Below are 14,951 nucleotides of genomic sequence, written 5' to 3' on the forward strand. Positions count from 1 at the left end.
CCACCATTATTATTTAGGGCTCACCACACACACCATACAATCTTTGTTCAATCTTACCACTTTCATGTAGTATAAGAGCTTATCAAGACCATCTTTTCAAAGTATTTTCAATTTGTTGGCCCTTATACTACATAGATTTGGTAAATCTGTACAACCAAGATTGCATGGTGTGTGGTGAGCCGTTATGGTGCCCGTACACTGTACAATAAAAACGTTTAATTTTCCAGTTTATTCAAGCAAAATGATCGAATTCAATGAAAGTCAAAAATATTTTTTTTTTCGATCAAGAGAAACAAATGATTAACCCTATTTTTGATAAAAATCCGATGAGACATGTAATGGTGCCCACACATGGTACAATTTTAAAATTTTCTTTGTATTAGATAGTTTCGTTCAATTGTTAGACCGAATAAAGATATTTCAAACATGTCTGATGATATTTTTATAGAAAAAAAAAAAAAAAAAGGGATAATCGATTGTTTTACTTAATCGAAAAAAAAGATTCTTTTTGACTTTCATGACTTTTGACTGACTTTCTTCCCACAATGCAACAAGGCTCCCACAGTGTGATATCAGAACCATGGACCTTACATCACACCGTGGGAGGGTTTCACCACAATATCAGCCATACATACACCCCCCCCCCCCCCCCCCCCCCCCCCCCCCCTTCCCCGATGATCCATTTGTGAAAAGGAATAGATTTCTTATGGGAAAGGGGGTATCAGCTGCTGATCTGGATGAAGTTCAATAATCGAATAGTTTCTCATTAAGTATCACCGTCCTGATGAGAGAGAAAGCCGTTACATAATATTTGTATTCCTGGAAACCCCAACACTTACTTGGAGGTGAACCCCCCGCTGGCGGCTGTTGGAGAAGACCCTGTTAGCAATTGGCTCCCGCACACTAAAGAACATCTTCTGCTCCTCCGGACTGAATATCAGAGTGTCATTGTATTCATTGGTCACTGCAGAGCAGACACAACAACGTCAACTACAATCAGCTACAACCAAAATCAGGTTTAAAAAAAAAGACAAACTAAGGTGAATGACAGCTTTAATAACATGAAGGTGATCTTAAAAAGGGCCCGAGGTGAGAGACACAAGGTGGCTGCCACATTTATTTCCTTTTAAATACTAGTTGCCTTGCAGTTCTGCTGATCTCTTTGGATGCAATAGTGTTTGAATCACACACCTGATTGTTCAAGGACTATGGTTAAAAGTATTAGAGGCAGAGGAACAGCAGGACAGCCAGGCAATGTGTATTGATTTAAACAAAATAAATAGGTTAGCCTCTGTATGTCTCACCTCAGGTTCCTTTAAAGTGGGATTGTCAGCCATAAAATCAAGTTTCATTAATCCACTGCTCTGTGTTAATTATGTAGTCTGTATCCTGACCCCTGCATCCCAATATAATCATAAAGGTTTCTGCTGCAATGAATCTTATCTGAGTCAGCCTGGCTCTGTACTGGTGAGTTGGCAGGGAGAGGGAAGCTTGTTATCTCTCCCTCCCACATTCCTGCTCCAATCAGGCTGAGGGTAGTGCAGTGTGACACGAGGCTGAGAAGGGAAATACACCTCACCCCTCTGCAGAAGCTGCTGAAATATGATCTATGCTGTGCTCGCGTGTGTTTTACCAAACAAGCTAGATATGATAGTGCAGTTTCTAGTACAGAACTCAGTGGGAAGGAGGGCTGGCAATGCAAACACCATTTCAGGCAGGAGAAAAAAAAAAAAAATATCTAAAGGGAGGAAATGACATCAGTATTGGATTCAGTCAAAGGCAGTAAAGATGGAAAATGCCTGGCAGTTTTCTCTTTACTATATAAAATTTACTGACAAAATGTGGACAGTACAATACATATGTTATGTAAATAGAGCAAGCATTTATCTACTTCCATATTAGTTTTTTTCCTGGGATCATATTGTTCTCCCTGCCGCTTTAAAAAGGAAGGAGAGAATGTGCTCATCACTCACTATAAACTCACCTCTCTCTATCAAGCCGCTGTCCAGTGTGAGATTTAAACTCTTGTGCTGTTTTACTGTAGAAAGACAAATATAAGTTTCATACAAGTACGCCGAATACAAAAAAAATTGCATAGATGGCAGATATTAAAGGGATGTAGGTCGGGAGGTCCCACGGCGTCCATCCGGCTCTGCTCCCAGGACCTGGTCAGAAATAGCTGCCCAGCGGCTCCCGGCGACACTTGGTCCGAGTGCCTGGCTCCTTCCTCATACGTCACGTCTGACTTCACCACGCCGGCCGGCGTGACAGTACGGTGCATGCGCGATTAAACCATGCATGCGCAGTACTGTCACGCCGGCTGCCGTGGTGACGCAAGGCGGTCGGTGTGGTGACGTCAGATGCTGCCAGGAGCCGCCGGGGAGCCATTTCTGACCAGGCCCTGGGAGAAGAGCCGGATGGACACCGTGTGACCTCCCGACCTACACTGGGCTGCAGAAAGCCCCAGGTGAGTACCAATTTCATTTTTATTCAGAGCTCTGAGTCCCTTTAACCACTTAAGGACCGGGCTATGTTTTTGTAGATCCCTGCTGCGTGGGCTCTCCAGCCAGCAGCACAGATCGTGTAAATGGCAGCGCGATCAGACTCCCCCCCCCCCCCCCCCTTTTTTTTTCCCTCACTAGGGGGATGACCTGCTGGGGGGGGGGGGGTGTCTGATCGCCGCCACTCCGTGTGGCCGAGCGGGGGGCTCCTCAAAGCCCCCCTCCGCAGCGCGATTTCTCCCTCCCTCCCTCTCTCTCCTTCCCTACCTCTCGATCCCTGGGCGGCACAGGACGCCGATGCGTCTTGCGCCGCCTCTGATAGGCTTCAGCCTATCACACGACGGCGATCCCCGGCCAAACAGAGGTCGGGGATCGCCGATCTCCTTTACAGCACTGCTGCGCAGCAGCGCCGTATTGTTGTACACAGCAGGGATTTCTTCCCCGCGTGTTTACAATTAGCCTGCGAGCCGCGATCAGAGGCTCGCAGGCAGTTCACGGAGACACCCTTTGTGAACGGACATGGAACGTTTCCATGTAATACCACAAACGACCAGCCGCCGCCTATCGGCGTTAGCTGGTCGTTAAGTGGTTAAAGAGAACTCGAAGTGGGCAGATGGGACGCAGATTCTCTGCCTCATGACATGCCTCTGTGTCCCCACCACCGATGCGCTACACCCCCCTGCCCCCTTCCCCAGGCAACATTGTCGCCATCTCTGAGGTAAACACAGGGAGAGGGATTTCCTGTTCAAAATGCCCACCAAGGGCGTTCCTAAAAGATTTCCAGAGCTGCCATTGGGCAGCTCTCTCCCTAGCCACATCTCCTGCCGCTCCCCCGTCTCTCTGCAAGTTGGTGAGATAATAAATCTCTTTCCAACATTGTGACCTCTAAAGTGGGCCGGTGCGTCCCACAGGAGCAGCGTTTTTTTGCGGGCAACTGATCCGCCCAGCCCCACAGATCAAGTAGCCCATTTTTTTCCTTGGGGGGGGGGGGGGGGGGGGGTTGAGCCCACCTCGGACCCTCTTTAAAACAAACCTGAAGTGAATGTAAAAACAAGAAAATTTTTAAAAAGTTTGATACTTTACTTACCTAACAGTGGGAAACCCATGGAAAACTCTGTCCACAAGCGCTTCACTGTACAACTGCCGTCCACAGGGACTGAAGATAAAGTGAGACGGTGGTAGGTAGAAGGACCTGGGAGGTCTTTAGATCATCCAAAGGCTTCCTACTGCTCGAGTATCAGGGTTTTTTTTTTTTTTTTTAATATACATTCACTTCAGGATTGATTTAAAAGGAACCCGAGGTGTGAGACATATGGAGGCTGCCATATTTATTTCTTTTTTACACAATACCAGTTGCCTGACTGTCCTGCTGATCCTTCGGGTGCCAGTAGTTCCTGCATCACACTTGACAAGCATGCAGCGTATCCAGTCACACTTCAGTCAGAAACACCTGATCTGCTGTATGCTTGTTCAGGGTCGATGGCTAAACGTATTAGAGGCAGAGGATCAGCAGAGAAGCCAGGCAATTTAAACGGCTGCTCAAAAGGATATGCATATGGCAACCTCCATAACCCTCTCACTTCAGGAGTCTTCGTTTGCCAAGACACCTGCAAAGCGCAGCAGCTGCTCAGAGCAATCAGGGTCCTTGTTTTATTCAGCAGCTGAATCCTGCCTGCTTGCTTTGAGCACCTTCTCACATTATCCTCTATAATAAAAGCATCTCTGCGTCCCATGTCCGTTCTTTTTGCTACTGCGCATGTGCCGCAGCACGTACAGCCTCGGACAGGAGCAGGACATGCGCAGCACGTACAGCCTCGGACAGGAGCAGGACAGACAGGGCCGGACAGCCTCGGACAGGAGCAGGACATGCGCAGCACGTACAGCCTCGGACAGGAGCAGGACATGCGCAGCACGTACAGCCTCGGACAGGAGCAGGACAGACAGGGCCGGACAGCCTCGGACAGGAGCAGGACATGCGCAGCACGTACAGCCTCGGACAGGAGCAGGACAGACAGGGCCGGACAGCCTCGGACAGGAGCAGGACATGCGCAGCACGTACAGCCTCGGACAGGAGCAGGACATGCGCAGCACATACAGCCTCGGACAGGAGCAGGACATGCGCAGCACATACAGCCTCGGACAGGAGCAGGACATGCGCAGCACATACAGCCTCGGACAGGAGCAGGACATGCGCAGCACGTACAGCCTCGGACAGGAGCAGGACATGCGCAGCACGTACAGCCTCGGACAGGAGCAGGACAGACAGGGCCGGACAGCCTCGGACAGGAGCAGGACATGCGCAGCACGTACAGCCTCGGACAGGAGCAGGACAGACAGGGCCGGACAGCCTCGGACAGGAGCAGGACATGCGCAGCACGTACAGCCTCGGACAGGAGCAGGACATGCGCAGCACATACAGCCTCGGACAGGAGCAGGACATGCGCAGCACATACAGCCTCGGACAGGAGCAGGACATGCGCAGCACATACAGCCTCGGACAGGAGCAGGACATGCGCAGCACATACAGCCTCGGACAGGAGCAGGACATGCGCAGCACGTACAGCCTCGGACAGGAGCAGGACATGCGCAGCACGTACAGCCTCGGACAGGAGCAGGACATGCGCAGCACGTACAGCCTCGGACAGGAGCAGGACATACGCAGCACGTACAGCCTTGGACAGGAGCAGGACAGACGGGGCCGGGCAGCCTCGGACAGGAGCAGGACATGCGCAGCACAGACAGGCTCGGACATGAGCAGGACATGCGCAGCACGTACAGCCTCGGACAGGAGCAGGACATGCGCAGCACGTACAGCCTCGGACAGGAGCAGGACATGCGCAGCACATACAGCCTCGGACAGGAGCAGGACATGCGCAGCACATACAGCCTCGGACATGAGCAGGACATGCGCAGCTCGTACAGCCTCGGACATGAGCAGGACATGCGCAGCACGTACAGCCTTGGACAGGAGCAGGACAGACGGGGCCGGGCAGCCTCGGACAGGAGCAGGACGGGCAGCCTCGGACAGGAGCAGGACATGCGCAGCACGTACAGCCTCGGACATGAGCAGGACATGCGCAGCACGTACAGCCTTGGACAGGAGCAGGACAGACGGGGCCGGGCAGCCTCGGACAGGAGCAGGACATGCGCAGCACATACAGCCTCGGACAGGAGCAGGACATGCGCAGCACATACAGCCTCGGACATGAGCAGGACATGCGCAGCACGTACAGCCTCGGACAGGAGCAGGACATGCGCAGCACGTACAGCCTCAGACAGGAGCAGGACAGACGGGGCCGGGCAGCCTCGGACAGGAGCAGGACATGCGCAGCACATACAGCCTCGGACAGGAGCAGGACATGCGCAGCACATACAGCCTCGGACAGGAGCAGGACATGCGCAGCACATACAGCCTCGGACAGGAGCAGGACATGCGCAGCACATACAGCCTCGGACAGGAGCAGGACGTGCGCAGCACATACAGCCTCGGACAGGAGCAGGACATGCGCAGCACATACAGCCTCGGACAGGAGCAGGACAGACGGGGCCGGGCAGCCTCGGACATGAGCAGGACATGCGCAGCACGTACAGCCTCGGACAGGAGCAGGACATGCGCAGCACGTACAGCCTCGGACAGGAGCAGGACATGCGCAGCACGTACAGCCTCGGACAGGAGCAGGACAGATAGGGCCGGACAGCCTCGGACAGGAGCAGGACATGCGCAGCACGTACAGCCTCGGACAGGAGCAGGACGGACAGCCTCGGACAGGAGCAGGACATGCGCAGCACGTACAGCCTCGGACAGGAGCAGGACATGCGCAGCACATACAGCCTCGGACAGGAGCAGGACATGCGCAGCACATACAGCCTCGGACAGGAGCAGGACATGCGCAGCACATACAGCCTCGGACAGGAGCAGGACATGCGCAGCACGTACAGCCTCGGACATGAGCAGGACATGCGCAGCACGTACAGCCTTGGACAGGAGCAGGACAGACGGGGCCGGGCAGCCTCGGACAGGAGCAGGACATGCGCAGCACGTACAGCCTCGGACAGGAGCAGGACAGACAGGGCCGGACAGCCTCGGACAGGAGCAGGACATGCGCAGCACATACAGCCTCGGACATGAGCAGGACATGCGCAGCACGTACAGCCTCGGACAGGAGCAGGACATGCGCAGCACATACAGCCTCGGACATGAGCAGGACATGCGCAGCACGTACAGCCTCGGACATGAGCAGGACATGCGCAGCACGTACAGCCTTGGACAGGAGCAGGACAGACGGGGCCGGGCAGCCTCGGACAGGAGCAGGACATGCGCAGCACGTACAGCCTCGGACAGGAGCAGGACAGACAGGGCCGGACAGCCTCGGACAGGAGCAGGACATGCGCAGCACATACAGCCTCGGACATGAGCAGGACATGCGCAGCACGTACAGCCTCGGACAGGAGCAGGACATGCGCAGCACGTACAGCCTCGGACAGGAGCAGGACAGACAGGGCCGGACAGCCTCGGACAGGAGCAGGACATGCGCAGCACGTACAGCCTCGGACAGGAGCAGGACATGCGCAGCACGTACAGCCTCGGACAGGAGCAGGACAGACAGGGCCGGACAGCCTCGGACAGGAGCAGGACATGCGCAGCACGTACAGCCTCGGACAGGAGCAGGACAGACAGGGCCGGACAGCCTCGGACAGGAGCAGGACATGCGCAGCACGTACAGCCTCGGACAGGAGCAGGACATGCGCAGCACATACAGCCTCGGACAGGAGCAGGACATGCGCAGCACATACAGCCTCGGACAGGAGCAGGACATGCGCAGCACATACAGCCTCGGACAGGAGCAGGACATGCGCAGCACGTACAGCCTCGGACAGGAGCAGGACATGCGCAGCACGTACAGCCTCGGACAGGAGCAGGACAGACAGGGCCGGACAGCCTCGGACAGGAGCAGGACATGCGCAGCACGTACAGCCTCGGACAGGAGCAGGACAGACAGGGCCGGACAGCCTCGGACAGGAGCAGGACATGCGCAGCACGTACAGCCTCGGACAGGAGCAGGACATGCGCAGCACATACAGCCTCGGACAGGAGCAGGACATGCGCAGCACATACAGCCTCGGACAGGAGCAGGACATGCGCAGCACATACAGCCTCGGACAGGAGCAGGACATGCGCAGCACATACAGCCTCGGACAGGAGCAGGACATGCGCAGCACGTACAGCCTCGGACAGGAGCAGGACATGCGCAGCACGTACAGCCTCGGACAGGAGCAGGACATGCGCAGCACGTACAGCCTCGGACAGGAGCAGGACATACGCAGCACGTACAGCCTTGGACAGGAGCAGGACAGACGGGGCCGGGCAGCCTCGGACAGGAGCAGGACATGCGCAGCACAGACAGGCTCGGACATGAGCAGGACATGCGCAGCACGTACAGCCTCGGACAGGAGCAGGACATGCGCAGCACGTACAGCCTCGGACAGGAGCAGGACATGCGCAGCACATACAGCCTCGGACAGGAGCAGGACATGCGCAGCACATACAGCCTCGGACATGAGCAGGACATGCGCAGCTCGTACAGCCTCGGACATGAGCAGGACATGCGCAGCACGTACAGCCTTGGACAGGAGCAGGACAGACGGGGCCGGGCAGCCTCGGACAGGAGCAGGACGGGCAGCCTCGGACAGGAGCAGGACATGCGCAGCACGTACAGCCTCGGACATGAGCAGGACATGCGCAGCACGTACAGCCTTGGACAGGAGCAGGACAGACGGGGCCGGGCAGCCTCGGACAGGAGCAGGACATGCGCAGCACATACAGCCTCGGACAGGAGCAGGACATGCGCAGCACATACAGCCTCGGACATGAGCAGGACATGCGCAGCACGTACAGCCTCGGACAGGAGCAGGACATGCGCAGCACGTACAGCCTCAGACAGGAGCAGGACAGACGGGGCCGGGCAGCCTCGGACAGGAGCAGGACATGCGCAGCACATACAGCCTCGGACAGGAGCAGGACATGCGCAGCACATACAGCCTCGGACAGGAGCAGGACATGCGCAGCACATACAGCCTCGGACAGGAGCAGGACATGCGCAGCACATACAGCCTCGGACAGGAGCAGGACGTGCGCAGCACATACAGCCTCGGACAGGAGCAGGACATGCGCAGCACATACAGCCTCGGACAGGAGCAGGACAGACGGGGCCGGGCAGCCTCGGACATGAGCAGGACATGCGCAGCACGTACAGCCTCGGACAGGAGCAGGACATGCGCAGCACGTACAGCCTCGGACAGGAGCAGGACATGCGCAGCACGTACAGCCTCGGACAGGAGCAGGACAGATAGGGCCGGACAGCCTCGGACAGGAGCAGGACATGCGCAGCACGTACAGCCTCGGACAGGAGCAGGACGGACAGCCTCGGACAGGAGCAGGACATGCGCAGCACGTACAGCCTCGGACAGGAGCAGGACATGCGCAGCACATACAGCCTCGGACAGGAGCAGGACATGCGCAGCACATACAGCCTCGGACAGGAGCAGGACATGCGCAGCACATACAGCCTCGGACAGGAGCAGGACATGCGCAGCACGTACAGCCTCGGACATGAGCAGGACATGCGCAGCACGTACAGCCTTGGACAGGAGCAGGACAGACGGGGCCGGGCAGCCTCGGACAGGAGCAGGACATGCGCAGCACGTACAGCCTCGGACAGGAGCAGGACAGACAGGGCCGGACAGCCTCGGACAGGAGCAGGACATGCGCAGCACATACAGCCTCGGACATGAGCAGGACATGCGCAGCACGTACAGCCTCGGACAGGAGCAGGACATGCGCAGCACATACAGCCTCGGACATGAGCAGGACATGCGCAGCACGTACAGCCTCGGACATGAGCAGGACATGCGCAGCACGTACAGCCTTGGACAGGAGCAGGACAGACGGGGCCGGGCAGCCTCGGACAGGAGCAGGACATGCGCAGCACGTACAGCCTCGGACAGGAGCAGGACAGACAGGGCCGGACAGCCTCGGACAGGAGCAGGACATGCGCAGCACATACAGCCTCGGACATGAGCAGGACATGCGCAGCACGTACAGCCTCGGACATGAGCAGGACATGCGCAGCACGTACAGCCTCGGACAGGAGCAGGACATGCGCAGCACATACAGCCTCGGACAGGAGCAGGACATGCGCAGCACGTACAGCCTCGGACATGAGCAGGACATGCGCAGCACGTACAGCCTTGGACAGGAGCAGGACAGACGGGGCCGGGCAGCCTCGGACAGGAGCAGGACATGCGCAGCACATACAGCCTCGGACAGGAGCAGGACATGCGCAGCACATACAGCCTCGGACATGAGCAGGACATGCGCAGCACGTACAGCCTCGGACAGGAGCAGGACATGCGCAGCACGTACAGCCTCAGACAGGAGCAGGACAGACGGGGCCGGGCAGCCTCGGACAGGAGCAGGACATGCGCAGCACATACAGCCTCGGACAGGAGCAGGACGTGCGCAGCACATACAGCCTCGGACAGGAGCAGGACATGCGCAGCACATACAGCCTCGGACAGGAGCAGGACATGCGCAGCACATACAGCCTCGGACAGGAGCAGGACATGCGCAGCACATACAGCCTCGGACAGGAGCAGGACATGCGCAGCACATACAGCCTCGGACAGGAGCAGGACGTGCGCAGCACATACAGCCTCGGACAGGAGCAGGACATGCGCAGCACATACAGCCTCGGACAGGAGCAGGACAGACGGGGCCGGGCAGCCTCGGACATGAGCAGGACATGCGCAGCACGTACAGCCTCGGACAGGAGCAGGACATGCGCAGCACGTACAGCCTCGGACAGGAGCAGGACATGCGCAGCACGTACAGCCTCGGACAGGAGCAGGACGGACAGCCTCGGACAGGAGCAGGACATGCGCAGCACGTACAGCCTCGGACAGGAGCAGGACATGCGCAGCACATACAGCCTCGGACAGGAGCAGGACATGCGCAGCACATACAGCCTCGGACAGGAGCAGGACATGCGCAGCACATACAGCCTCGGACAGGAGCAGGACATGCGCAGCACGTACAGCCTCGGACAGGAGCAGGACATGCGCAGCACGTACAGCCTCGGACAGGAGCAGGACATGCGCAGCACATACAGCCTCGGACAGGAGCAGGACATGCGCAGCACATACAGCCTCGGACAGGAGCAGGACATGCGCAGCACATACAGCCTCGGACAGGAGCAGGACATGCGCAGCACATACAGCCTCGGACATGAGCAGGACATGCGCAGCACGTACAGCCTCGGACAGGAGCAGGACATGCGCAGCACGTACAGCCTCGGACAGGAGCAGGACATGCGCAGCACGTACAGCCTCGGACAGGAGCAGGACGGACAGCCTCGGACAGGAGCAGGACATGCGCAGCACGTACAGCCTCGGACAGGAGCAGGACATGCGCAGCACATACAGCCTCGGACAGGAGCAGGACATGCGCAGCACATACAGCCTCGGACAGGAGCAGGACATGCGCAGCACATACAGCCTCGGACAGGAGCAGGACATGCGCAGCACATACAGCCTCGGACAGGAGCAGGACATGCGCAGCACGTACAGCCTCGGACATGAGCAGGACATGCGCAGCACGTACAGCCTTGGACAGGAGCAGGACAGACGGGGCCGGGCAGCCTCGGACAGGAGCAGGACGGGCAGCCTCGGACAGGAGCAGGACATGCGCAGCACGTACAGCCTCGGACATGAGCAGGACATGCGCAGCACGTACAGCCTCGGACATGAGCAGGACATGCGCAGCACGTACAGCCTTGGACAGGAGCAGGACAGACGGGGCCGGGCAGCCTCGGACAGGAGCAGGACATGTGCAGCACATACAGCCTCGGACAGGAGCAGGACATGCGCAGCACGTACAGCCTCGGACAGGAGCAGGACATGCGCAGCACGTACAGCCTCGGACAGGAGCAGGACAGACAGGGCCGGACAGCCTCGGACAGGAGCAGGACATGCGCAGCACGTACAGCCTCGGACAGGAGCAGGACATGCGCAGCACGTACAGCCTCGGACAGGAGCAGGACATGCGCAGCACGTACAGCCTCGGACAGGAGCAGGACATGCGCAGCACATACAGCCTCGGACAGGAGCAGGACATGCGCAGCACATACAGCCTCGGACAGGAGCAGGACATGCGCAACACGTACAGCCTCGGACATGAGCAGGACATGCGCAGCACATACAGCCTCGGACAGGAGCAGGACATGCGCAGCACGTACAGCCTCGGACAGGAGCAGGACATGCGCAGCACGTACAGCCTCGGACAGGAGCAGTACAGACGGGGCCGGGCAGCCTCGGACAGGAGCAGGACATGCGCAGCACATACAGCCTCGGACAGGAGCAGGACATGCGCAGCACATACAGCCTCGGACAGGAGCAGGACATGCGCAGCACATACAGCCTCGGACAGGAGCAGGACATGCGCAGCACGTACAGCCTCGGACATGAGCAGGACATGCGCAGCACGTACAGCCTCGGACAGGAGCAGGACATGCGCAGCACATACAGCCTCGGACATGAGCAGGACATGCGCAGCACGTACAGCCTCGGACATGAGCAGGACATGCGCAGCACGTACAGCCTCGGACAGGAGCAGGACATGCGCAGCACGTACAGCCTCGGACAGGAGCAGGACATGCGCAGCACGTACAGCCTCGGACAGGAGCAGGACAGACAGGGCCGGACAGCCTCGGACAGGAGCAGGACATGCGCAGCACGTACAGCCTCGGACAGGAGCAGGACATGCGCAGCACGTACAGCCTCGGACAGGAGCAGGACATGCGCAGCACGTACAGCCTCGGACAGGAGCAGGACATGCGCAGCACGTACAGCCTCGGACAGGAGCAGGACATGCGCAGCACATACAGCCTCGGACAGGAGCAGGACATGCGCAGCACATACAGCCTCGGACAGGAGCAGGACATGCGCAACACGTACAGCCTCGGACATGAGCAGGACATGCGCAGCACATACAGCCTCGGACAGGAGCAGGACATGCGCAGCACGTACAGCCTCGGACAGGAGCAGGACATGCGCAGCACGTACAGCCTCGGACAGGAGCAGTACAGACAGGGCCGGACAGCCTCGGACAGGAGCAGGACATGCGCAGCACATACAGCCTCGGACAGGAGCAGGACATGCGCAGCACGTACAGCCTCGGACAGGAGCAGGACAGACAGGGCCGGACAGCCTCGGACAGGAGCAGGACATGCGCAGCACGTACAGCCTCGGACAGGAGCAGGACAGACAGGGCCGGACAGCCTCGGACAGGAGCAGGACATGCGCAGCACGTACAGCCTCGGACAGGAGCAGGACAGACAGGGCCGGACAGCCTCGGACAGGAGCAGGACATGCGCAGCACGTACAGCCTCGGACAGGAGCAGGACATGCGCAGCACATACAGCCTCGGACAGGAGCAGGACATGCGCAGCACATACAGCCTCGGACAGGAGCAGGACATGCGCAGCACATACAGCCTCGGACAGGAGCAGGACATGCGCAGCACGTACAGCCTCGGACAGGAGCAGGACATGCGCAGCACGTACAGCCTCGGACAGGAGCAGGACATGCGCAGCACGTACAGCCTCGGACAGGAGCAGGACATACGCAGCACGTACAGCCTTGGACAGGAGCAGGACAGACGGGGCCGGGCAGCCTCGGACAGGAGCAGGACATGCGCAGCACATACAGCCTCGGACAGGAGCAGGACATGCGCAGCACAGACAGGCTCGGACATGAGCAGGACATGCGCAGCACGTACAGCCTCGGACAGGAGCAGGACATGCGCAGCACGTACAGCCTCGGACAGGAGCAGGACATGCGCAGCACATACAGCCTCGGACAGGAGCAGGACATGCGCAGCACATACAGCCTCGGACATGAGCAGGACATGCGCAGCTCGTACAGCCTCGGACATGAGCAGGACATGCGCAGCACGTACAGCCTTGGACAGGAGCAGGACAGACGGGGCCGGGCAGCCTCGGACAGGAGCAGGACGGGCAGCCTCGGACAGGAGCAGGACATGCGCAGCACGTACAGCCTCGGACATGAGCAGGACATGCGCAGCACGTACAGCCTTGGACAGGAGCAGGACAGACGGGGCCGGGCAGCCTCGGACAGGAGCAGGACATGCGCAGCACATACAGCCTCGGACAGGAGCAGGACATGCGCAGCACATACAGCCTCGGACATGAGCAGGACATGCGCAGCACGTACAGCCTCGGACAGGAGCAGGACATGCGCAGCACGTACAGCCTCAGACAGGAGCAGGACAGACGGGGCCGGGCAGCCTCGGACAGGAGCAGGACATGCGCAGCACATACAGCCTCGGACAGGAGCAGGACGTGCGCAGCACATACAGCCTCGGACAGGAGCAGGACATGCGCAGCACATACAGCCTCGGACAGGAGCAGGACATGCGCAGCACATACAGCCTCGGACAGGAGCAGGACATGCGCAGCACATACAGCCTCGGACAGGAGCAGGACATGCGCAGCACATACAGCCTCGGACAGGAGCAGGACGTGCGCAGCACATACAGCCTCGGACAGGAGCAGGACATGCGCAGCACATACAGCCTCGGACAGGAGCAGGACAGACGGGGCCGGGCAGCCTCGGACATGAGCAGGACATGCGCAGCACGTACAGCCTCGGACAGGAGCAGGACATGCGCAGCACGTACAGCCTCGGACAGGAGCAGGACATGCGCAGCACGTACAGCCTCGGACAGGAGCAGGACGGACAGCCTCGGACAGGAGCAGGACATGCGCAGCACGTACAGCCTCGGACAGGAGCAGGACATGCGCAGCACATACAGCCTCGGACAGGAGCAGGACATGCGCAGCACATACAGCCTCGGACAGGAGCAGGACATGCGCAGCACATACAGCCTCGGACAGGAGCAGGACATGCGCAGCACATACAGCCTCGGACAGGAGCAGGACATGCGCAGCACATACAGCCTCGGACAGGAGCAGGACATGCGCAGCACATACAGCCTCGGACAGGAGCAGGACATGCGCAGCACGTACAGCCTCGGACATGAGCAGGACATGCGCAGCACGTACAGCCTTGGACAGGAGCAGGACAGACGGGGCCGGGCAGCCTCGGACAGGAGCAGGACGGGCAGCCTCGGACAGGAGCAGGACATGCGCAGCACGTACAGCCTCGGACATGAGCAGGACATGCGCAGCACGTACAGCCTCGGACATGAGCAGGACATGCGCAGCACGTACAGCCTTGGACAGGAGCAGGACAGACGGGGCCGGGCAGCCTCGGACAGGAGCAGGACATGTGCAGCACATACAGCCTCGGACAGGAGCAGGACATGCGCAGCACGTACAGCCTCGGACAGGAGCAGGACATGCGCAGCACGTA

The 14,951-nt window shown here is 58.9% G+C and overlaps 1 protein-coding gene across 1 annotated transcript in view; it reads right to left on the bottom strand.

The window, feature by feature from the left end:
• The window catches only part of NADK2 (NAD kinase 2, mitochondrial), an 80,646-nt gene that overhangs the window by 4,246 nt on the left and 61,449 nt on the right, over positions 1 to 14,951 (bottom strand). Inside the window, 3 exon segments of the mRNA XM_068251240.1 lie at positions 840 to 853; positions 855 to 964; positions 1,985 to 2,038. Coding sequence (XP_068107341.1) covers positions 840 to 853; positions 855 to 964; positions 1,985 to 2,038 — 178 coding nt within the window.

This window comes from Hyperolius riggenbachi, chromosome 1 (genome assembly GCF_040937935.1).
Source record: "Hyperolius riggenbachi isolate aHypRig1 chromosome 1, aHypRig1.pri, whole genome shotgun sequence".
Taxonomy (NCBI): Eukaryota; Metazoa; Chordata; class Amphibia; order Anura; family Hyperoliidae; genus Hyperolius; species Hyperolius riggenbachi.